Here is a 25,118-nt window from a genome sequence, read left to right on the forward strand (position 1 = left end):
TTAAAATATTGACAAATTTCTCACGATTAGTGTCTCGAAGGAATATTTATTCCTAACCGGAATTGTTATTAATATTTAATTGAATACTGAATGATACTGTATGTATCATAAACGTTTAATTATTTCTGATTAAGTTTTAATTGTTCCAATCAGTAGATATTTAAGTATAGAAAAATATCTCACGACAAGCTGTGTAACGGGATATATTTATTCTGTTACTAGCCACCCATTTCATCGTCTCACAGCATTTTTCACCATATAACGTGACATGGATTTCGGCTGTTCGAAAATAAAAAGATTTTCAATCTTAAAAAATTTGTAGTGTCGGATCGCATTGTTTCGTGCGACGCGCGTGAACTAGTCTCGCGCGGAGATTTGAAGTAAATTTCTATTTGTTTCTCGCACACGTGGTTAAACAGCTGAGGAAATTGAATACGAGTACGTACACTGCCGCTGAAAAGTATGTGAACACTTCCTTTATTGGAATAAGTATCTAAATAAAGTTACGAATCTATTAATGAAGATTACTTATGTTTCTATTAGGTACCGGAAAAAATTCGTGCGGATTTTCAGAGAAAAATACAAATATTCAAATCTGTTTTAAATCATAGCTTTATTCAACGAAATAATCACCATTTATCATCAATTTCATTAATGACTTCATCAATTTCTTTGCAAAAAGTATCTGCAGTAATACTCTGGCACGTGGAAGAAAATCAACGTGAACGATGTCTCGTGTAGTCCACCAAACAGTAATCAGCACCTTCTTCGAATGGAAACTCGGTTTTGGTATGATTTCTGTTGCACGTGACCCCTTCTGAACCCAATGGGTGTGATCGTCGTACATTATCATATTCCACCCACTTTTCATCACAAGTTATAATTCGATCAATAAATGGATATTGCAAATGCTCAGCCGGGAGCATTTGTCCTCTTCCGTTAAATCTTTTGTGAAAATTAAGTGAATGATGTCGCTTTCTTGCGGTAGATTCTTCTCATTCGAATACTTGAGCAAGCTCAGAACATCTTTTTCTTGGATTTGAATTTACGTACTCGATGAATTTTTCGTCTTCGATGACAGATAGACGCTCTGAACACGGTTCGTCATCTAGCAATTCATTTTCTTCTTTGAACCTTTTAAACCATTTCTGTGCGGTTCTTTCACTAACAGCACCTTGCCCACAAACGCTACAAATGCGTCTTGCTGCATTTGCTGCACTACTGCCAAGTTTAAATTCGTAAAAAATAAAAGCACGAATTTTTACTCGTTTGCTGTCCATGTTTACTGTTCCTATAGTTACACAACAACGAAACAATTGAACTTCACAGAGCATGCATACCAATTACAAAGATCAAGCTTTAAAATGAAACCAAACTCATGTCTTACAGTTGCCAATTACCACACGAAAATCGATATATAGTTACAATGAACGAATAAACCGCACGAGTATATTTACTAATATATTTAGCTTGTGGTCTATTAGAGAATGTATTTTATTGAATGTCTTATCAGTAGTAAGAAAAATAAATTCAATTTGCTTTTCATTAATGGATCCACCGTGTGCTCTTAACATTTCTGTTAGCAATTTTGATAGATAAGCTATTAATCTAGCTAACTAGTAATTTCTTCGTTGTATCCGAAATAATATTACTCCCTTTACTTTATAACACGTTGACTGCCGTGGGGGTCACCGGTGACCAGCGACGCGATCAATAGTAAAAATACATAATTAGAGTAAATATCGATAATAATAAATTTTTAAATAATACCATTGTTATTGTAATGGTTTGAAGAAATTAATGTCATATAGAACATGAAAAAATAATTTTATTAATACAAGGAAAATATACATATTAATTTTTTTTCACACTGCGATGAATTACATTGAAACACGGTAGGCAAAGAAAATGTGAACCAAAACAGTCGACACAATATATCGCCACTTTTTTAGTCCAACTCTTTGCTATCATTCTCCCTGTTTTGAATTTCGTTCCTAACACACTTTGCAACAGTTTGGAACAACTGATGATCGCAAAAATGGTCTACAGCGGCTCGGGGGTCACCGGTGACCACCACCACGAAAAATGCATTAAACGCTATTATATAACTCACCTTATCTGCTGTAGATAGTATTTTAACACAATACGATGACAATGATCAATACAATGGTATGATTTGTAGTAACTTTTACCGACAAGGACACGTACTTTACAATTTTATGTGACAGCATGATCCGAAAGCCCGATTAACACTGAAACTATGAAATCGAATAGCATCCGGTAGCTTCAGCCATTATCGCATAAAATTTTCTTCTATTACAGTACATGAATTTAGTCGCTTGGCTTGCCCAGAAAGACCCATCGATAAGAAGCTCTTTGAATGCTTATAAAAGTCGCGTGAATCAGGAGTTGAGCTGGGCCGATAAATACGTCCCGAAAATACACGAATGGATGGAGAGGAATTATCCAGATCTCAGTTATCGTTTACCTTCATCGGTTTCTCCACTGAAGTACAACGTTTTGCTTGCTCCCTATTTCCAAGAAAAAAATTTCATGTTCACTGGAAACGTTCAGATAACGATGAAACGTCACAGAAGTACATCTCGTTTAGTCCTCAACAGTCACCAACTCAACATCAAGAACGTGTCACTCTACGAAAGCGATTCGAATTTTAACAAGGGCAAACCGTTAAACCTAAATAGGTTCACGATAAACGAAACCAGGCAAATGCTCACGATATTCACGAACAACTTAATCAAGAGCGAAGAGATAATAATCGACATCGAATTTAACGGAATCTTAAACGATAATTTAGAAGGGTTCTATCGAAGTTATTATTTCGACAGTGAGAACCATATTCGGTGAGTACAACATGAACAAATTTTGCTCTGGAATTATTTAATCTTAAAAGCGTCGCTCTTAGGTAATTTGTGGGATGGAAAGTTATTAGAAAAATGTGGACTAAAAGTCTTGAAGATTTTTATACGCGTTTGTTCGAGTTTCAAAAGAATAAGTACGGTATATCACTTTTAATGAATCGTTTGCCACGATTCGGCTTGTTTAATTTACGTGCAAAGATATTTTTATTGTAGATGCCGTGAATGCGAATGAAAATGCATTTCGAAAAAATGGCAATCATATAAAGCAAAAATAAGTAAAACGTTCAACTTCTTCAGACGATACAAGTAACTACTGCAGACATTGACATAAATCTAGTATTCTGATTCTGATATCTTTGACTTTTTAATTGATTACAACAGAATGAATTGTGGCAACGACTGAAGATGCACGTGTCAACTCGGGAGTAATAAAGATAATTCTATATAAATAGACTGCGGATTTTATGCATTTATAGCGTACGCTAACATAGAAACATACAAAAATATACATAATGTGTATAAAATATACTCTATTAACACATTCACCACCGGCAAATATTTTACGTTTCTCATATCAAATACTGACGAAAATAGCAAAATTCTGAAGCTGGACATCGCAAATTTGTATCGTTAAGGCGACAATAAAAATTACAAAATATAATTTTGAAATATCAATGTTATAAATATCTAGTGTGTAAAATAAAAAGATTTTCATAATTTTTTCATAATCAGGAATAGAATTTGAAGTTACGTAAATTCACGTCAGCGGTCGCGATTGTGTTAATATAATAATATTATATTAATATTTCGTTTTGCACAGGTATATATTATAATCATAGCATACCTTTTGGTAATGTTTAACATATATTTGTCGTATTTATTTATAATAATATAAGTGCATAAAATATACAGTTTACACATAAATTAAACTGCGTCGTATTGAAATAGAGCCAAACATGTATGAAAAGTTTCACGGTTCTTGATAAATAATTATTTAATATTATTTTATTCTGGAAATCGCCTAACAACGATGCCATTACATCGAAATACTCCTATGAAATCGATAGAGCGTGTATTTACATGTCGTATTTAATACCTGCGTTTTTACAGATGGTTAGCAACGACTCAATTTGAACCCACGTACGCCAGAAAAGCATTCCCCTGCTTCGATGAGCCAGCTTTTAAAGCTAAGTTTGTAATACAGATTGAAAGGCCTAAGGACTACATCGCCCTTAGCAATATGCCTTCTACTGGTGTGTCAGCATCGGAGTAAGTACATGTAACGCAATATAATATTATGCTATTCCTACGTATTAAATATCAGCATCGAGATGGTGTCATAATTTGCAGCTGTTTATATTTTTGTATTATCTTTTTTAAAAAAAATTATAAATATTGAACCAGTCAGCGGATGAGAGTGAGCGTAATGACATAAAAATACCAAATAAAAATAATATCGGTATAGATTAAATTTCGGTAAATTATTTTAAACAGATACCTTGTTCTTGTATCATGGACGATTTAAAAAATTTGTTTAAAAATGTGAATGTAGCTCCATTTATGCTCTTTATGGAGGAACTTTGACAAGATGAACAGATTTAATAAATTATAACTTGTATACAATTTCTATAAATTGTTATTGAAAAATGAACCTTGATCTATTAAATTTTTTAATTACTTGAAAGAGAACTTTTATAAAAATTAATAAACGAGTGCATGTTTAAAACATTTAAGATGATATTACAAAAAATATTTTAAGTAGATACGATAGCTTCAAATTTAGGGAACTGATATATGCATATATTGCTCCCATTATTATACGCAATAACTCTACCTTTCAAATCATTTCATCAATTTTTACCGGAGTTATAAAAAAAATCGATTGAAAAAATTCCATGTATTTTCCATTTAAAACTTTCGAAGGTTTAGGGCACGTGTCAATGTCAAAAATAAGCATTCAAATTTTGCAGACATTTTTTTCATGTATTTACGAGGTATTTAGAGAGCGCGTAACATAAATTTAAAAAATCATTAAAAATAAGGCATACATAGATGAAATAAATATTATATAATATTAATGTTGTCAAGATAAAAGTAATATGTTATTTAATTGTACGTCTAACCGCTACCGTTGTACATTCCGTGTGCTTGCTATAGACTCATAAAAATTCCAATTATAATTTCAGGGTCTCAGATCGCGTGCGGGAATCATTTGCAGAGACCGAACTAATGTCGCCGTATTTAGTCGCATTTGTCGTTTGCGATTTCAAACATGTCAGAGATTCATACGTCAAAGTGAATATATGGGGCAGACCCGAAATTTCGGCAAATGGTGATTACGCACAGGTTGCTGCGATGCGAATGCTGGACCTCTTAGCCACGGAAACAGGACACGAGTATACTCTACCAAAATTGGACTTGATAGGAATCCCCGATTTCTCGATGGGTGCTATGGAAAACTGGGGTCTTGCTACATTTAGGTGAGTCGTAATGAACTATGTATATGTCGCAGGGAAATGATAAAAATAGAGATTTGATGAAATCCCTAAGGTAGATGATCAATTCACGGGAGATGTTGAAATAACAACTCTGTGAGGTCAGCTGAGAGCAGCTCATAATAGAAAACGCCCTTCTAATCCCACAAAATGAAAAATAACAACTTTATCACGTGGATATTCGGTTTCTGGGTACTCATTAATGGTTCACCTAGATAAACCCATGATTTTCGTCTCTTCGAATTGTCGTACAGTATCCACAAATCATGTCTTTTGCCTCAGTCACGATGTTTTCAAGTTCAAATACAAAAAGAAGGAAGTAGCTTTAATTGTTTTTTCGAACGTCGTCGCGTCTATAGTTGATTTTTCAGGTTACGATCGCAATAAGATAAAGTTCGGTTTAAAGATAACACATCGCATTTTAAAATAAATGAATGATGGAAAAAAATGTATACGCAAATGGATCATATGGTCGGTGGAAGTTAGGGGCCAAGAATTAATTTATACACCTAATTGTATAATGGATAATTACCTTCGCAGAGAGTACGGCCTATTCTACAAACACAATGTGACAACGGCTAAATATGCGGATTATATACTCACTATAATAGCCCACGAGCTTGCCCACATGTGGTACGGAAACTTAGTCACTTGCGACTGGTGGGATCATATTTGGCTCAACGAAGGATTCGCAGAATACATGCAATGGCGGATTGCTAGTTTAGTAAGTTTCGTTTCGATACATTAATTTTAATTTAAATTGTAAAGGGGTCTTATGTGTACAACTAAAAGACATATATTTGAAACAAACGAAACATACTTCCGTTGAAATATGTTTTATTGTTGATTAAATCAACGAAGGACTATCCAACAACAACTTCGCGACTTTGAATATTGCAAAACTCCAACTTTTCTAGAATAAATAGAATTAATCAACCTCATATAAGAGAATGACTAAAACTGTCAGTCAAACACGATATATTATATGTTAAACCTCCTGTAAATTCAAATGTACTTACAAATGTGGTCGCTAATATCCTAATGAGACATGCAACTGTAAATAATATAACTAAAAAAAGAAAAAATACTTCCAAATTAATCTCGTAATTTTTGATGTCTAATTCTAATCATGGTTTGGAATAGTAAGTATAATATTTGCTACAAGTATTTTGAAAGTCCTCATATTAGATCACGTACGGATGAAAATGTGTATTTATTAAAATTTACTTTTCAATTGATAATTTATGATCGTTATTTATCAATAGTTTTATCATAGAATATTCCTCAGAAGCCAAACATAATTCGAATTATAGAGGGTTAGATCGTAATGTAGTTAAAAGGTATTATTAACTATAACGAATGTTAGATTATATATTAGAGACTAGAATTAGATTAAGATTATCGTGAAAATGAACTAAAATATGAATACTATTGTACAGGAGTAGTATGGGTAGGAATCCAATGTGACGGTTATTTAGCGTAATAAATTAAGTTTTGCTACTATCTTTACCAAATTACATTACATTTCAATATGTAGCAATAACAAAGAAACTAAAAATATGTTTCTACCATTGATGAATGTAAATAGTATTTTTAATCGATATGAAAACGTACGTATTCCCTTCTTCAAACTCTTTGTACAAGATATTTTTGCTCCTTGGTAAATTTAATGTAAAATATGCTACTGTTGCAAGATCTGAAAATGACATCATCTTAAAGGTCACTAAACGTTATTATGTAAAGCAAGTAATAAAGACTGGAAATTCATGTCTTATCTGAAATTAATTATTAGCGATATCCTACTAACAATATAAATCTGTTACAGTTCAAACCTAGCCACGGTTTCCAAGATCTTTTCGTCGTCGACGAGTTGCAAGCAGCGATGCAGAGCGATGACTACCCTTCGTCACACCCTATGAACCATCCTGTTAGTACACCATCGGAAATAGCCAATGTCTTTGACACCATCACGTACGGAAAATGTAAGTAGTAGTTATTAAGTTTCTATGAACATTAAAATTTTAGAAATAGATCTTAGAAATAGATTGCCGTAGCAAAATTTTTTGTTCTAATTTCACTTTTTTGAGTTTCATCGTGGTAGTTCTTTACTATTTTGTTGTAAGGTCACCTGAAGGTTATGACTCAGATATCGCCGAATGTCTTTTCCATCTGGTACAAAACACAACATAGAAAGTTATTATTTATTGGTAGCAGAATAAGGCAATGACACTAAAAAAACCTTGAGAAAATAAAGTTGGAAAAATTGTTTTTTTCTCTACGGGATCGTTCCTTTAAAATCATTGATGAAATGTCATAAACTATTTTCTTACCATGAAAAACAAGGAAGATATCTGGATGACCTTCTTCAACTCACAAAATAACAAAAATGACTGATTTCAACGTATTTGAACCACGCATTAAAATTCTTTCAACAAATGATATCATTCGTCATATTTCATAAACTATGCAGAATTTGACAAAATTATTCAAATAAAGATTATTGGTTACTAATGGGACTATCCAAAACAACAAAAATTTACATGGCATTCCGTTTAAAAATATGGATCGTTATGCCCCCCTCCCCCCGTCCCATACATCACATGAAAGGACCTATCGTAACTTATAATATTAGAAAAAAAAAAATCTTGTCGATATCACTAATAGTTTCGGAAAAAATAGCTTGTAACACTTTACACGACTCACCCTGTATATTTCTCCACATTTATCAATACTCATATATTATCATATACTGGGTGTCCCAGAATTAGTGTACGAACCGAAAATGGGGGGGTAGCTGAGACCATTTTGAACCACAATTTCCTTTGCATAAATGTCGGATGGAGCTTCGTTTTTGAATTATTAACGAAAAACCACCGACCAATCACAGCGCTCGAGTAGCGCGCGCTTAGTCGCGAGAAAATCTGATTGGTCTGTGATTTTGCGTTAATAATTCAAAAACAGAGGATCATCCGACATTTTTGTAAAGGAAATTGTGGTTCAGAATCGTTTCAGCTACCACCATTTCCGATTCTTACTCTAATTCTGAGACACCCTGTATATAATACATCCATTAACACATTTACGTACATCTATGAGAACTAATGAATTTTCAGCATCCAGTGTACTGCGGATGATACATAAATCATTGGATCCAGAAGTTTTCTCGAAGGCAACGTACCAGTATCTGCTTCGTCGTCGGTACAATACTTCAACACCGAAAGACCTTTGGGAAGCTTTCGACGACGCCATCAAAGAGACGAACGCTCTTGGAAATTGGGAAATTAGCATGGAATCATTAATGGACCATTGGACTAATACAGCGGGATATCCTCTTGTAACTGCGTCATTCTACTACGGTAAAATAACGCTAACTCAGGTATATATTTCGTCAGTATTTGCGTATTATTTTCTTCAATCATTTTCGTTTAATTGTCATTTAATACTCTCACAATAATCGAGACAGTTATATCTTTATATGAACATTTCTCAATGTTAAAAGCTGCATAACTTGGAAGTCATGACCTTTAATCTTTTCAAAAATCTACTGTTGTAAGGGATGTTAGGTCGCAGGTGAGGAATTTGGAAAACAGGTTCTAAGGGAAAAGGAAATGGTTTATTTATTAACATATTGCTTTCCTGGGAGAGGAATAGGAATTACAGGTTTGTTCGAAAAAAAAACAAAGCTTTCGGCTCAATTTTTACAATAACAGAAATTTACAGAAAAGTATATCGTATCGAGGCGTCCGGATGACTCTACCGTCCATTCCCTGGAAGGCGACCGGCGGTAAATCCAGCCGTTCTCTCCTGATTCTCGAATAATCAGAAAACGATCCCCACCCTCCTTCCTCCGAGAAGCGACCGGTGGTAAATCCGACCGTTCTCTCCATCTCAGAGGGGAAGGGCAGAAACGCTCCCTGAGCACTCTCGGGCGTCCGGGTGACTCCACTGTCCTCTCCCTGGAAGGCGACCGGCGGTAGATCCTGCCGTTCTCTCCGTCCCAGGGCGGCCAGGAAGAGTCCCCGTACTCTCCCGTTAATCAGGCGACCGGCGGTAATTCCAGCCGTTCTCTCCTGAGCTGCTAAAGGCGTCCGAAAGCTAGGCTTCGTACTCATTAGGCGACCGTAGTAATTACCTCGTTCTCTCCTATGAGTGCAGCAAAGAATGCCGCGTCCGCTACCGCGAGAGCGATTCTTATACCCGATCGTTGCTAACAGACCGCAGTCAATCAACAAGCCGCGTTACTATGCGGGCGCGTTCGCGAGCGTTCGCGAACGTTCCCCGCTCGCCCGACCCCGTGCGCCTACCGATGGTCGAGAAATTTCGATCGCGGTTTTTTTTTTTTCTGGTATTGTTACACTGTTTATTTGCAGAATTCAGTTTTTTCCTAACCTTCCCTTTAGTTTGTTCAATAAACTGTTCTTTTTCTAGCTTTGTACAAACCTTTTCCTCTCTTATAAGAATAATAACTAATTCATACTGTGCTATGGTTATTTGGCTGCTTGTTTTATCATATTTTCAATCGTCTCTAAGAACAATTATTGTTATGCTATACATGTACTCTCTAGTTTTTGCGATGTTATCAACATGTACGATTATTTGTTATTACGTTAATTCATTGACTAATTATCAATGAACATTGTATTCGATATTGATGTACCTTAACTAATAACGGAGTAATTGCTTCTATATCAGTATCATTCATTTCACGGTCATATTCATATTTTATGTACGGAAATCAATTAAATCATACATACAGTGGGTGTAGAATGTATTCGTACACCGATCAATTACCCAAAAAAACTTTTGTGTGAAATTGTAGTTTCTTAATTTCTTTTCTTATAATCAATGATATTTTACATATTCTCAGAAGTCTCTAAAATAGATATAGTCCAAACAACAATTAACAAAAAAATGTGAAAAGTGGGCAAAAGTATAGAAGCAATAAGTATTTGTACCATTCTTATGACGAACCATTTACAGTAGAGTTTCTAACGTAAACACATTAGTTTATTGTTCCGTACAAATTGGAAAACATCGAATTTCCAAGAAAGTACTTTAAAAATTGAAGAAGAATTAAAAAGATTTATAAATTGAAGAAGATCCCACTTCGAATAAATTTCGAAGTACTATATACTTGTAAATTAATGTAAATTTCTTTCTTCTTAATGAAGTTTTAAAAATTCAACAGTTGTGCGAATACTTATTGCTTCAACATTTCTATCGATTAATTGTTTTTTTCTTGTTAATTTCGCAACTTACATAAATAACTATTTCTTTTGTACTCTATCTATTCTAGAGATTTCCGAGAATATGTAGAATGTCATTGTTTATAAAAAATAAGTTAATAAATTACAATTCAACACAGTTCTTTTGGAAATTGATCGATGTACGAATACTTTCTACACCCACTGTACATAGTCTGCGGATCTTTATGTAAAATAAAATCTTTGTAAACGTATCTATAAAAATTGAACCTAAATAGGAATATATTTTATTCTGCTCATATTATAATATGAAATTTATTTTCAATATTCTTTTATATTATTGCATACAACGTCTATCTTGTAGCTTCTTTCATATTAAAATTTCTTATAAATGCATACAAAATCCGCAGTCTAATCATATATGTACAATTTTAAACGACACTCGCAATCAATACGATATCGTGTAAATTGTTTATTCCAGAAACGTTTCTCACTGAAAAATAAAGACGTGTCCGACGGTTTCTACTTTTGGATACCAATCACAATAGCATCTTCCTCTAACGTGAATTTCATAACGACTTCAACGAAAATTTGGTTGGGGCCAAATAAAAAGGAGATTATGAATCCGAGTACAGACGACTGGTTCCTCCTAAACGTTCAGCAGAGCGGTTACTATCGCGTCAACTATGACAAAGATTCGTGGTTACGTTTGATGTTAGCGTTAAAAAAACCAACGCACAGCTCGATCCATGTGACAAATCGCGCTCAAATCGTCGACGACCTTCTAAATTTGGCTCGCGGAGATTACATAGATTACGAGCTAGCGCTCAATGGCACTACGTACCTAAAGAAGGAGAAAGATTACCTGCCCTGGAAAGCGTTCTTCAATGGCATCAATTTCATCGTACAGCGTTCCGAAGGTCACAACAACACTCTCTCGGTACTTAACGAGTACATCTTGAAGTTAACGTCAGAGATTTACGAGAAAATTGATTTCGTGGATAACGACGACGAAAACCACTTGAATCAGTTGAGCAGGGATCTGATTCTAACATGGGTTTGCAAATTCAACGAAACGAAGTGCGTGAATACGGCTAAGAAATCGTTCGCCAATTGGCGCAGCAGTTTAGTAAACAGGTAAGCTTCCTCACCTTTCTAATTTTCCATAATATAATGATGATACCGAGTCTATATTATTCGATGCCAGACCATAAATTAGAGTGTAGTGCCTTCAGATATTATGAGAGGCACATGTAAACCACCCTTTAGAACAATGATTTCTACATGTTTTAAAAGACGTCTCCTAAAGATAGAAAATATATACTTCAGCATCTCAGATGAGTGGTGCATTTAAAATGATACTTACTCGTCCATGTGAAACTGCCAACTCACTTCGCGAAAGCTTATAAACAATTAAGAGTTCTGATTTCATTTTCAGTAGTTCTGTAGTTCTTGAATATTTAAGTTGTTCAATAAACTGTTCTCTTTCTAGCTTTGTACATCCCTTTGAGTACGATTACTAATTTCGTTACTTCCACACAAACTTTTTCTCTCTTATAGGAATAATAACTAATTCATAGTGTACTGTGGTTATTTGGCCGTTTTATTATATTTTCGATCATTTCTAACGATAAGTATTGTTATACTATAGTTCTCGACTATAATTGAACTAGTAGTACTATTAATTAGAACTATTGGATAATTTTTTAAACAACTTTAAGTGAACGAATCTGTGGTACGACCATTTAAAGGGTGGTCTGTAGCTCAATTGCGATGAGTTCTGATAAAACTAAAAGAGTTTATGGATAATTTTGAACATGCTAAAGATAGTTCTTTACCTGGTCTTAACCATGATGTTTTGAATGATCTTTATTTATAGTACAGCTAAAATGGAGTAATAATGCTTATTGTATAAAAACTATTAATATAACCAAGTCAAGAACTAATTACGATGGCACATAAATTTCTCAACAATCTTCTTCGTGCACCTGTGTATATTTGGTATCGAACAGTATCAAACACGTAAGCACCAAATACAATCACAAAAATTGCCAGGTATTCGTTGCATAAGTACTGCTAATAAAAATTGTTACCAAGAATTTCCTATTAAATACTTTTATATCAATTGTTTGAATACCTAATCGTATCAGTTCTACTAGTACTAGTATTCGTAATACATGTTCACAAGTCTGAAGCAGGCAGATTCACAAAATAGAAATAGATGAAATTCTTTTGTAAATAAAAGTGTCGAGTGAAATTGTTGAATAAAACGTTCCATCTGAATTTATTCACGTGAAATTATTCACGTTTTCACGTTCAGATTTCACGTTGAATAAATAAAAACACATCCAAATAATTGTTACATCGAACAGATGTTGCAGATAAATCTCTACATTGTGTCTTTATTCGTTATCTGTTGGTCAAATAAAACTCTCTACGTTTATATTCTGAAACATTGAACCATTAATTTTTTATGTTATTATGCTGAAGGAATCGATGCAACGGATCATAGAAGGTATTGATCTCATGAATATTTTAATAAAATTTTACTTTACTCCTGTGATTAATACGTTGATAAATTACGATTTGTTGACTACATTTTTTTTTTTTTTTAGCTGAATGTCCTTGTAACATGATTACTTAGTTCTCAGGTTATATTAATTGTACTCACAGAATAACCATAGGTTTCAAACTATTTCAGATATGGTTTCTTGTGTCAAATATTTCTTAATATGTTTTGACATTCAAAAATCTTAACAAATGATTTCATGCTCGCAAGATATACGTAAACTATATCGAGAATTATTTATTGACCACCACTCATTAACTATTTCAGCCTTCAAAATGAAGTAATACTGAAGTAATGATGAAGTAATACTTTCTTTAAGACTGATTTAATGCTCTCAAATTTGATTTCAACACTTTTAATCGTTAAACTACTCCTTTACACAACTTATTTAAAAGTCATAGTAAAACGGCAATCATACAGGCAAAAGACAGAGAATATTACTCACACGTGTGGTATGATCTTCAGAATTTCACCAAATGCAAGGCCAGCCATCTACTGTACAGCCATAAGATTTGGATCCGATGCTGATTGGCGCTTCTTGTGGGAACAATACCTGGCCACACAGTTTGCTTCGGAAAAAAAAATTATACTAGACGCCCTTGGTTGCACGCGACAAGAGACGTTACTGCGCGAGTAAGTCTAAAATAGTATTAATAATGGATCCTGGACGCAGAATAACTGTGAAACCTTATTTCACAATTATTATATTTTTAAAATAGTTAAACACTTCTGATCGATAACATTAAAATTAAAATCAATATTGCTATTGTTACTTTTTTGTTTCATGGCAGATACATTCAATACGCATTGAGTCGTAATTACACGGCGAACATACGAAAACAGGATGTCAGTGCGGCACTTGCTTCTATCTACACCTCAGGACAATTTGGACTAGAAGTGATGTTGGATTACCTGTTACAAAATTATGAAAACGTCTATGCACAGTAAGTGAACAAATATTAAGAAGAAAATTTGTATCGTCGAAGTATGCAAGAGAAATATTACTATATACATCGTATTATGTTTCAGTTATGGTGAATGGAACAGCGTTGGACAATTATTCTCTAAAGTGGCATCTCGCATATCCACTCCACAACAAATTGAAAAGGTATTTTTATTGCACTAATAGATATTTTAAATTGTTAATATTAAAAACTCTATCATGATTCTTTAAGATGAATGAATATTTATTTGCATGGATATAGAAAAATAGTGTAATACGTCGTGAAAGCGTTGTAAACATATGACTAGAATGTTTATAGTACCCCATATTCAAATTCTTGTATCGCAAGAATTAAAATGCTACTCTCACCTTTATACAGGGTGTAACAGCTGACGAACATCACCTAAATATCTTTTTTATGATATGAAAATCACGCCATAAATAATTTTCATATCACAAAAAAGAAGGTAGATATTTTCAGCTGGGATACAGTGTTTAAGCGTTCACTGAATAAACAATTTGTTTTCTTTTTCTTTCAGCTCAGCAACTTCATAAAAACGAAAGGGAAAAACATCATATCCATTTTATCTACCCTAGAATCATCACTTAAAACCGCAGAGGATAATTACAAATGGTACCAGACTCACTATAATCAAATTGACACATGGTTGAGTTGGTACAATAACGGTGGAATCGTTTTTAGTAGCTTAGGTATAGTTTCCATGACGATATTTTCAATAATCGTATACATGCTTAGTCAGTAAATATTGCAAATTATAACTGAATAAGAACTGAGATATGTTATGTTGATATATATAAAACGTTAAAAACCGAAACATATTCTATAGAAATTAAGTATTGCATCAATAGTATTATTATAAAATAAAGAAAATAATATATAAATTTATTTCTGATTTCCTTTCGGAATATTATTTCCTGCCAGTCTCAACGCACTACTTCGTTTGCTATACTTTGTTAACTTCGTTAATCTTGAAATCGCATCCTTAATTCCACATTTATTCTTTGGAATAATCGGGAAAATATCCAAGTATTTTATATCTAATGACTTACTCCGTAAAACACTCGTAGATTAATAGAATTTTTTCAGAGCAAGAATTTGGGAATATTGGTAAGAATTATTTCAGTATTTATCGTCAATATACATGGTCTACGTATTAAGTTATGCTACAATTTTTTGGCAATTCCGATAATGCAATCAAAAAATGTTGTAGACAAAAGTTTATCAGTTTTTGGTGTGCTACGTGTTCGCATATTTTTAGATTTGAAAAAATGCTTTTTACGTAAACATATAAAGATAGATTTTCGAATTCAGTCAGTTCAAGGTCATATTGTATCAATGTTGAATTCGTCTCGATATCAGCAATGACACTATGACGTCCAAAACATACGGTGCCGTTTTAAAAAGCCAAGATGACCTTTATATTTTTACGTAAAGAGCATTTTTTCTAAAATGTTTTTTAATTTGCACTACCTGAAATATCTAAAAAATGGCACCGTAACTTAACGGGTAGAGCCTGTATACCATTGTATCTATCGTATGTTAATATAATTATAATAATTATATTAAAGGGGTAACATGTCTGGAATGGTCCGAAAGAAGTACATATTTGAGCATTTTCATTCAACGCCGCAATTTTCTTAATTTTAAATATTTTTAAACACAAAAATTGCGACACATACACTAAGAAACGTTCTCTGGAATACTCTAAAACTTAACAGCAGAAAATTTTTCGTTTGTACCCCCCCCCCCCCCAAAAAAAAATCATAAATATACTTCTTTTTGCGGACTTGATTCGAATCGAAATTAAGCGAAATTATTATGGTACACAGTGTAAACAGAAATGTAAAAATCGATACAACTTTATTATATGAAACCGAAATACAATGCCATTATACAACTTGTTACAACCACAGTCTGTCTTTAAACAAAATGGCTTCATTATAATATGTATTCATATAGCAACAATCTCGTCACACGAACAAGAAAAACTGCAACAGAGCTGTTAGTTCATGCTTTTGCGGTCCATGACTTAGAAATATATTAATTATGAAAAACTCGTTCATCGTTTTCTTTTCACCTATAGAAACTGGAAGATCGGAATTCCAAAGTACTTAAATTATACATTGTGCGTGATGAAATTCGATCGTTAAATTGGAAAGTCCATAATATAATAAATACTGAGTTTACTCGCGATAAATTGTAACCGACGATATCATCATTTCTTATCCTAGTCTGAGATACCGTAAAAACGCCAAATTAATATCAAGTATTATGGGACAAAGGTTTATCAGTTTCCCGACGCGTAGAAATTCTTCAGCCACTCGTGTCAAACGAATACCAAACGATCTTCCAAAAACATAAGAACTATTTCATAGCGCAAAATCAATTGCGAAAACTGGAACGAATTTTTAGTGCCAATTGAAAAGTAATTACACGAGAGCTTTTCAACTCATCGATGAAAGACGTCGAAAGGACTATAACACGAGATCGAGAAATCGCAACAGAGAAACATTTTCTACCATATAAAGAGTTAAATTTATTACAAATAATGACGAATATTTCGAATTTTCTACGTTAAAAATATAAATTACACAGGGACATTATTGTTCTACACGTAATGGTCACAATTCGGGATCGATTAGGTGGGTTCGCATCAAGATCAATCCCGTTTATCCGTTAAACGCTCACGATTCTTAAAGTATCGAATTTTATGGTGCGTTTGAATATATATGGGCGGTAATCGACCTATCCTACCTATCAGCTAAACATCTATATAATTCATTGATAATATATTAATGTTCGACGCATATTTACAAAAAACTTACAAAAACACTTAATACACGTTTGTAAACTTCGAAAACATCCTGCTTCGCGCAAGTCTGCGTTTAATTGGAAATGAAAATGAGAGTTTGGTCGTGCGGATTCAATATCCCCACGGAATTGAACGACACCCGCAAACGTTGCCACATGGCCACGACTTCCGTCCTAGAACAATAATAATTGCTCTTCCAAACGTCGTAGATTCATGCGGTATTCCTTTCCTTCTTATCATTACGCAGTGTTCCTTTTTAACCAGTTTTTAATTGTAACGTGATTGACTTCTGTCCATCGTATGTTGGCTTGCGACTGTTCGATCGCTTGGTGCACTGTTCTCGCCGCGCTACTTAGCTCGTTTTTGTGCTCTGTCGTAAAGTCCAGCAACTAAACATCAAATGAAATAGCAATAAAATATTTGAGGCTATCACGGACTAGTTCTTCATGGTTGATACTAACTTCGATCGATACCGACGCGTTGGTACTGTTTCGTACGCGCAGTCTTCGCGAGTTATTACCGATGGGATTACGCACAAATTGCACACATCGCAGTGATAATCAGAAGCTGGGTTTTCCACACGATGTGGTCTCTTCGAAGGTCCGCTTTAGTCTCTCATGGTGTACATTTTTCCTCGTCGGTATGGTCGCTTTTGGGAATTTGAAGATGGGGAGTGATGGTAGCAGGGTAGGATGGTGTCATGGAGTTGAACACTCATGTATACTTGCTGGTTGAATCTTGTGAGGTCATATAATCGGTCGGAAATCGATCTTTACAACTTAAGCTAACCGCAATTAATAATCGGACACTTTTTTAGACAAGGATACAGCTAGACTTTTCGTTCAGGACCGTACGATATCAGAATTAGGAAGTTCATATTTCAATAATTTTATTCTTCTTATGTATAATCAGTTGTTCACATATAATTCTGTAATGGATAAATCAATTACCATAAAACTATTTCGTTTTGTAAAGTACATTCTGGGGGGGAGGTGGGGGTGGAATCTAGTTTTATCAAACTGACTCAAATATTTATGTTTTAAACTAAAAATAATTACGAAAAATATTACTTTTCACTTTCTAATACTTTTCTTTTAAGGAGGTTCAATTTGTCCACTTTCTTTAATTTTTTTATTTCATAAGTTTCCTCTTCCTTGGATGGTATGTGTATAATGTTAAGTTTAGGGAGTATCTTTTAACAAATTGCAGCATGATTGGATCAGCAATTTGTAAAACGACTTTACTTATTAAAAATACTGTGGCAGGTAGGAACTTAGCTAACCAATCATCGTCAAAAGTTTTTGGTTTTTCCAGTTTGGAAAAATCCGAGACACTCGTAACGTAACATATTTAGTCTTGGGATCTCGGCGTGCAACGTGGACATGTATACCTTAGAGCCGCGACATCCCTGTCGTCCTAGGGATCAATTACCTGTGCCAATAAAGGAATAACTGCTGTTTCGGTTTACGCCCTCACAAGACCCCTACCAGCGATTATAATTTATAGACTATAATTTACAGTCACTGGTAGGGATCTTGTGAGGTTGTAAACTGAAACAGCAGTTATTCCTTTATTGGCACAGGTAATTGATCCCTAGGACGACAGTTTTGGTTGAAACGCAAAAGTTTTATGGTAATCGATTCATCCATTACAAAATTATGTGCGAACATACTGTTACTTCATAAATATTGCTTCTAACATTTTGCCTCTCTATACATATGTACAGTTAGAATTTCCATCGAGTCTTAACCTTTCGAGCGACACATAAACCACTAAACGGAAGGCCAACAATAGTTTATAACATGCTATGTTATAGTTTATAACAGAGATACACCGAAGTATCTTCAATTGTCACTACAAAAGGGAAGAGCAAATTCTCACGAACCACCACTGATTCAACTAACTTGTAGAAACCTTCAACATTTACCAAGTTCTTAAATAAAGTTAAAGTTATTTGTTAAAATTGTTAAACACTCATTACAGTTCTGCTACTTCAATAGCTTAATTAATTCGGTTGTCATTAACGTTCACATTCGAAGTGAGCATACCAGAAAGACGTTCTTTCAAATACAACCAGCTATTTTGCTCACGCCGTAACACATACATAAGAAGAATAAAGTTATTGAAATATGAACCTCCTAATTCTGATATCATACGGTCCTGAACGAAAAGTCTAGCTCTATTCTTGTCTAAAAAGGTGTCGGTTTACTAATTGCGGTCGGCTTAAGTTGTAAAGATCGATTTCCGACCGATTTTACGACCTCACAAGATCCTTGTCAGCGATTATACAGGATGATCCGCTCGTTAACAGACACAATGGACAACCACAACAATAGCCGACTGTCATTGTAGACTTTATGACGATGATCCATACAGGCGCTTTCGCTACGGGGGTCACCATCATAAAGTCTGGAGTTCAAACAGTGCGATAAACGAGCAAAATGAACATCATGGTTTGCAACTTTGAGAATTGAAGAAATGAAGATGTCGTTGGCACGATACTTGAAAGCTCTTCTGTTGAAGAGCCAGTATACATATAGCAAGTATATAGCATACTTCGTGAAGAAGTATACCTTTTTCAAGAATCTAATGACACACATCTCCAACCAAACGATATTACTACAGTGCCTGGTGTTATTATTCAGATTTTATTAAGTGAGATTATACGGGATGAAAACTGAAATAAAAGTATGTTTTTTCAAGAATGTTTTGTATTAATGTACAAATTTTAGGAAACATCTTGTATTTATCTGATAATGGGACCATTGAATTTCTATGAACGTTTTCACAAGTATTTCCTGTTTCGTCAAATGATATATTCATACGCGCTTACATTTATGACTTGTTCAAATTTAAACATTTGAAAATATAAAACACTCTGGAACACATTTATAACATGCTGACAAAAGAAACCAGGAGTCGCTTCGAAGAATTTTTACATTAATATAAAATAATTTTGAGGAAATATACTTTTATTTCAGTCTCCATTTTTTTGAACCGAACTTAACAAATCTGAACAATAATACAGGTATCGTAGCGACAGATTTCACATGTAGGTATTCATATCAGTGTGTTGTTTGATCCCTGAAACGTCGGAGTATGTTATCCAAAAGACACGATTTACGTACGAAAACCTCAGTTAGTATCAACCATAACGATAGTTTCACAAAATTTCAAAAAATCAAACTTTATTAATACTTATTTCATTTTATTTTCAATAAATAATATAAATTCCTGTCTGAGCATTAAATGTGAATTTTTGTTCACGGTTGTTATCGTCTCAAAACTTTGACGCCGATTTTTCCGCCAATTTTTTATTCTTCACGATGTTTTAAAATACATAATAATTGTAACAAAATTCGGACAGACTGGAACTTTCTATTTTATACTTACATCTTTAAGCTCGCATCTGGTGTTTATGCCTCTGGTTGCTGATTTTACTATGTTGGTAATAGTTAGCGAAGATGATCCGAAACTGAAACAGATAAATAGTTAATATAATTAATGTCATTCATTTCTTTCGAAATTGATATTTTCATTATTGTAATTTAACAGTTGTATGAATATATTTTCTTGTATCATTTTATGAATTTTCCCATTTAATAATTCTTCTTTATTCCTAACTTTTAGTTCAAGAAAATAATACAATTATTTAATTTGGACTGTCGCGATGTTTTCTTCTGCATCACATTATGTGAAATACATAGCGTAGTAGATTTCTTAATCAAAGTCTTGTCTATTTCATTAATTTTCTTTTTATATTAATAATTTTTTATTTTAAAAGAGTTAAACATGTAATCGATCAAAATTAATATAAATAACATCGTTCTTAACGAATTGTAAATATCAATATATCTCCGACTTAGAAACAATTATCTTGAGAAGACGGCCTTTCTAAAATCTGAAACCTCTAATTTGGAATGTCTACTTGGGCTAGTAATTAAATCGAAAGAATTGATAAAATATAACGAAATACTTACTATTCTTTGAGACGTGACCACTTATTTCGGAGAAAGTTGAATGTTAGTGAATGTCCGATATTGTTGTTGGCGACAGAACTGACAACTCGAGTAACATCTTGTTTCCTAATTCCCGAATTCCCAGTGATTGTCCAATCCAAGTATCGACTTAGAAGCCAGATGTCCCTGCTGCAACCGAGTGCATTCAGAAGCAGATCCTTCTCGGAGCCAACGTTCGTTTCCAGATACCTTTGCCAAGCAAAGTCCCATTCGGTTTGCCCACCAACTCTAATGGCCGTGCAGTAAACGACTGTCTTCAAATTCGGCGAAATTCTACAAATAAATGAATACGTTTTATTTAAAGCGACGCGAGCTTCTTCAGTTTTGTATATGAACAATTTCAATACAATATTAATCGTCGTAACATTCGAAACATTGTTGAAAAGGCGAACATAGCAACGAATATCACAATATTAATTGCACCAATCATATTATCTGAAAATATAAAATGTCAAAGTTTCTGTTATTTGTATACTATTAATTGGTTTTCAAATAAACAGTTTAAAATTTGTAAGTATGGAGAAGTTCAAAGCATTCAGATAACATGAAATTGGAATAAATGTTCAAGATCAGCGTATACAATAATAATTCTCTTCTAAATGTTTACAAAATTCGTACAATTCGATGTTTTTGGTAAAAATCTGAATCAACGCAAAGTTCCATTTTGAAAACTTCTAGTTAAGGAAGAAAGATATTCGAAAGCCGTTTCATCCTTTAAAAACTGAATCGCATTATTACGATTTTAACGAATATTTCAGAAACGTCTTTTATACAATTAATACGAATCGAAACTCACGGGTTATTCTTGTTTGGATTTGGGGTGTTACGCCAATTGTGGAATTGCTTCATGGCATTTTGTACGCAGTCCTCGTGACCGAAATTACAAGCCCAAGTCAGCACGTCGATGCGGGTGAAAACTGTCAGCTGAGGATCTCCAAGGTTATCCTTGAATCCAACTTGCTTATACACGTTGTCGAGGAGTTTCAAGACATATACCTAAGAAAGACATTTTATCATGACGTAATCCGAACGTTATTGGGTTTTTCCTTGCGAAATCGGACACTGCGAAATAGAGCAGAATCTCAGACATTGTGTATAATAATGTGTATAGTAATACTTAGTATTCGCTTAAATATTAATAACAATCACGGTTCAGAATAAGTATTCAGCGAAGACATTAATCGTGAGAAATTGGTAGATATCTATTGGTTGTAATAACGAAAAATTAACCATTCGCACTCGGATGTCCCTTATGAAGAGAAATCGTAAGTCTAGCAAATTTTGGTTAGTGATAATGTAGAATAAATTTATGCTAGGGCAAATTTTTTTAAAATGCATGTTTCCTTAAAGTTTTCTTATTGAAATTGCACAAGAAAGCAAACCAATGTCCAACCCAAAGTGAGTTCAACTCTCCGTGTCTTATTTTTCGGTGAGACTTCTACGTTTGCATTTAATACGATGTATTAAACGGGATGATGTAATTCCATTTTCACGTATCATTATAAGTTTAAAGAAGACAAGACTCGCATTTAGTATTACTTCTACTTACTCGGAACTTATCGTAACCTGGCATCTGGATCAACATGTCATCCAAGTAGTGCATGGCAGTGAATGCAGCCTTCCAAGGCAAGTATTCAGTCTCGTGAGCTAAGTATGACGTGACATCCAACGCAGTGGCGTAATCCAATCTCCCAGCTCTCGCTAAATTCAACGCGTCGTCGATCAACTGAGCACGGTTGATCGTTGATATGTCTCTGAAGGAATCCTTGTTCAATTGGTGGATTATCATCTGCCAGTTTGTCCTGTCATAGTTGACTCTATAATATCCTGAAGAAACAGATTTGTATGAACTATTTTATGTGTACAAATTATGCAAGGTAAAGAACGCTTTATACACATGTTACATTAGAGTTCTTACCGGTTTCCAATACGTTGAAGATTACCCATTGGGTCGGGTTCAAATTTAAATTCGACATTGTAATCGTTTTCGTGGCTTTCATCCATTCGGATGGCTGAGTTTTATTGAAATCCAATTCACTTTCGGTCGTGTACGTGATTGGCACCCACCATAGTGGCTCGGCCTCGGACGTGGTTGTCATAGTACCATTGCGTAGTAGAAAACGTTCCTGAAACGAATGTATGATGGACCGCCGTAAAAGAAAGGTTATCCCGTCACATTTCGCTTTCAACGAACCTGCATCAACGTTACGGAGCCATTTTTGTAATTTCGAGTGACTGTCACCACGGGAAAACCAGTCTGAAGCGTCCAAGTATCCATAATTTCTTTTATCGTCACCGCGGGATCCAGTACTTTATCCTTGTGCGCCTGTTTTGTCAGAGCGTCCCATAGATCATTCTGCTCGGCACTTTGATAAGCCCTGTTACAAATTGCAATGAATAAAAAAGATGTCTGCATCGAAATTCAAATATTAATAATTTACTGTTGACTTTATATTTCCATCTCAATTAAACATTGACACGCAAAATATTTCAAACGCCGTAGATTGTAAGAAGAAATGGCTATCGAAATCATGAATTTTCGCTACGTATTAATAGCTATGCTTGGATAATTATTGTTATAATTACTGTTCCATTGGAATAAGCATACAGATCGCTGCAAGTGTGTACTTACTTTCCGTTCAGGTAATTTGTTAAACCCTGTTTGAAGACATCGGTGGTGAGGAAATGGTCCATCATTCTTATTATCGAAGCACCTGTTCGTAACGCGTTAATATTATATTATAAAAACCGTATTTTTGTAACTAATTGACTATGATACTGTTTTATACCTTTTTCGTACGAAATTCTGTCAAAGATTTCGCTGATCTCATCGGGATTGTCGACTTGGATCGATATAGGGTGCGAGGATTCCAACGCATCCAATCCGAGGACAGATTGTAGATCGTGAACAACAAATTGTTCCAAAACCTTCCACGTTGGTTCTACCTGGAAAATTCAAACAGAATATTACAGAGTAAAGACGATGTTCGATAATTCGATGTTTGATATCCGTTTAAAAATAAAAATTGTTTCGGCTAACATGCACCCGTACATCCTAAAGAGTTAAGAAATAATCTGTGTTATATGTTATAATTTACCTAATTAATTATATTTATAAAACTGTTAAATTATTATTTTTTAACGTTATTTAGATGTTCTTCGTTAGAATTATGTATCAGCCTGATTAAATGTTATATAAAAATTCAAATTTCAAATTAAAATGTGCTCTTTTTTACCTTCCACATCACTGTTCAGTTGAGCGAAATTAAATAATATTTTTCGAACGCATCAAGTTCCGTTTTATTTGTATGCCAACGGGTTAATTGCTTAGGATGTACGCGAAACAATGAAAGAAACTTGTTCAAGTCTTCTTACCTGGTTCATACCGATGTATTCTACATAAGAGGCAAACCCTTCGTTTAACCAAAGATCTGTCCACCAACTCGGGGTCACCAAATTTCCAAACCACTGGTGAGCGAATTCGTGAGCAACTACAGTGGCTACTCGTTGTTGGTTACTGTTAGTTGAGACACCGTCTTGGTATAACATAGCAGTCTCTCTGGAAACAGAGTGGAAACGGATAAGTTTAATTGTCTTAAAACTCTGAAAATATGTAAACTCTTAAAATGAAGAATTGAAGGGACCACGAAATAAAACAGTAATGATATAACTCTACTGCTGTGGATTGAAAAGATAATTGGTACTCGAGTTTTTGTCTTTCAAGGTAGTCCAAAAAATTGATGGAAGAAGATAATAAAGTTAACCAAGGACTACCTAACAACAACTTCACGACTTTCAATCTTGCAAAACCAATCTAATTCTTCTAAAAGAAATAGGATTAATCAACCTTATGTAGGACAATGACTAAAACTATAAGTTAAATACGATATATTATATGTGATATATTATATTAGGGGGCATGTGACATCAAATAATATAATTGAACAAAAAAAGATAGATACTTTTCTAAGTAAAAACGTGTATTGTTTTTTTGAATAAAATAACAGACTAGAGAATTATTGAATTATACAAACACGAATTGAACAATTTATAATATATACAAATTTTATTAAACTACCGCTACGTTAGGTAAATTATGATAAATGCTTAAAGATTACATGTCTCTTCCAAGTATCGATTTTATTTGCCTTATCTTCTTTAAAACAGTAATATAA

The 25,118-nt window shown here is 34.0% G+C and overlaps 2 protein-coding genes across 5 annotated transcripts in view; one reads left to right on the forward strand and one right to left on the reverse strand.

The window, feature by feature from the left end:
• LOC128888741 (putative aminopeptidase-2) overlaps positions 1-15,856 on the forward strand; it is a 42,386-nt gene extending 26,530 nt beyond the window's left edge. For both annotated transcript variants that reach the window (XM_054145889.1, XM_054145966.1), the window contains 11 exons: positions 2,323-2,861; positions 3,990-4,148; positions 5,066-5,359; positions 5,915-6,098; positions 7,200-7,356; positions 8,488-8,750; positions 11,060-11,715; positions 13,613-13,780; positions 13,939-14,091; positions 14,177-14,255; positions 14,630-15,856. In XM_054145889.1, the coding sequence (XP_054001864.1) occupies positions 2,323-2,861; positions 3,990-4,148; positions 5,066-5,359; positions 5,915-6,098; positions 7,200-7,356; positions 8,488-8,750; positions 11,060-11,715; positions 13,613-13,780; positions 13,939-14,091; positions 14,177-14,255; positions 14,630-14,854 (2,877 nt within the window). In that variant the 3' untranslated portion in view covers positions 14,855-15,856. The remainder of the gene's footprint in view (positions 1-2,322; positions 2,862-3,989; positions 4,149-5,065; positions 5,360-5,914; positions 6,099-7,199; positions 7,357-8,487; positions 8,751-11,059; positions 11,716-13,612; positions 13,781-13,938; positions 14,092-14,176; positions 14,256-14,629) is intronic.
• A 99-nt stretch (positions 15,857-15,955) lies between these two features.
• Positions 15,956-25,118, reverse strand: part of LOC128889488 (aminopeptidase N) — a 79,351-nt gene continuing 70,188 nt past the window's right edge. For all 3 annotated transcript variants that reach the window (XM_054147349.1, XM_054147199.1, XM_054147284.1), the window contains exons 6-15: positions 24,319-24,502; positions 23,733-23,889; positions 23,576-23,657; positions 23,138-23,321; positions 22,862-23,069; positions 22,493-22,770; positions 21,740-21,939; positions 20,905-21,216; positions 20,318-20,399; positions 15,956-17,313 (exon numbers count right to left, since the gene is read on the reverse strand). In XM_054147349.1, the coding sequence (XP_054003324.1) occupies positions 17,164-17,313; positions 20,318-20,399; positions 20,905-21,216; positions 21,740-21,939; positions 22,493-22,770; positions 22,862-23,069; positions 23,138-23,321; positions 23,576-23,657; positions 23,733-23,889; positions 24,319-24,502 (1,837 nt within the window). In that variant the 3' untranslated portion in view covers positions 15,956-17,163. The remainder of the gene's footprint in view (positions 17,314-20,317; positions 20,400-20,904; positions 21,217-21,739; positions 21,940-22,492; positions 22,771-22,861; positions 23,070-23,137; positions 23,322-23,575; positions 23,658-23,732; positions 23,890-24,318; positions 24,503-25,118) is intronic.

The sequence above is a fragment of the Hylaeus anthracinus genome, unplaced genomic scaffold, assembly GCF_026225885.1.
Source record: "Hylaeus anthracinus isolate JK02 unplaced genomic scaffold, UHH_iyHylAnth1.0_haploid 0, whole genome shotgun sequence".
Classification (NCBI taxonomy): Eukaryota; Metazoa; Arthropoda; class Insecta; order Hymenoptera; family Colletidae; genus Hylaeus; species Hylaeus anthracinus.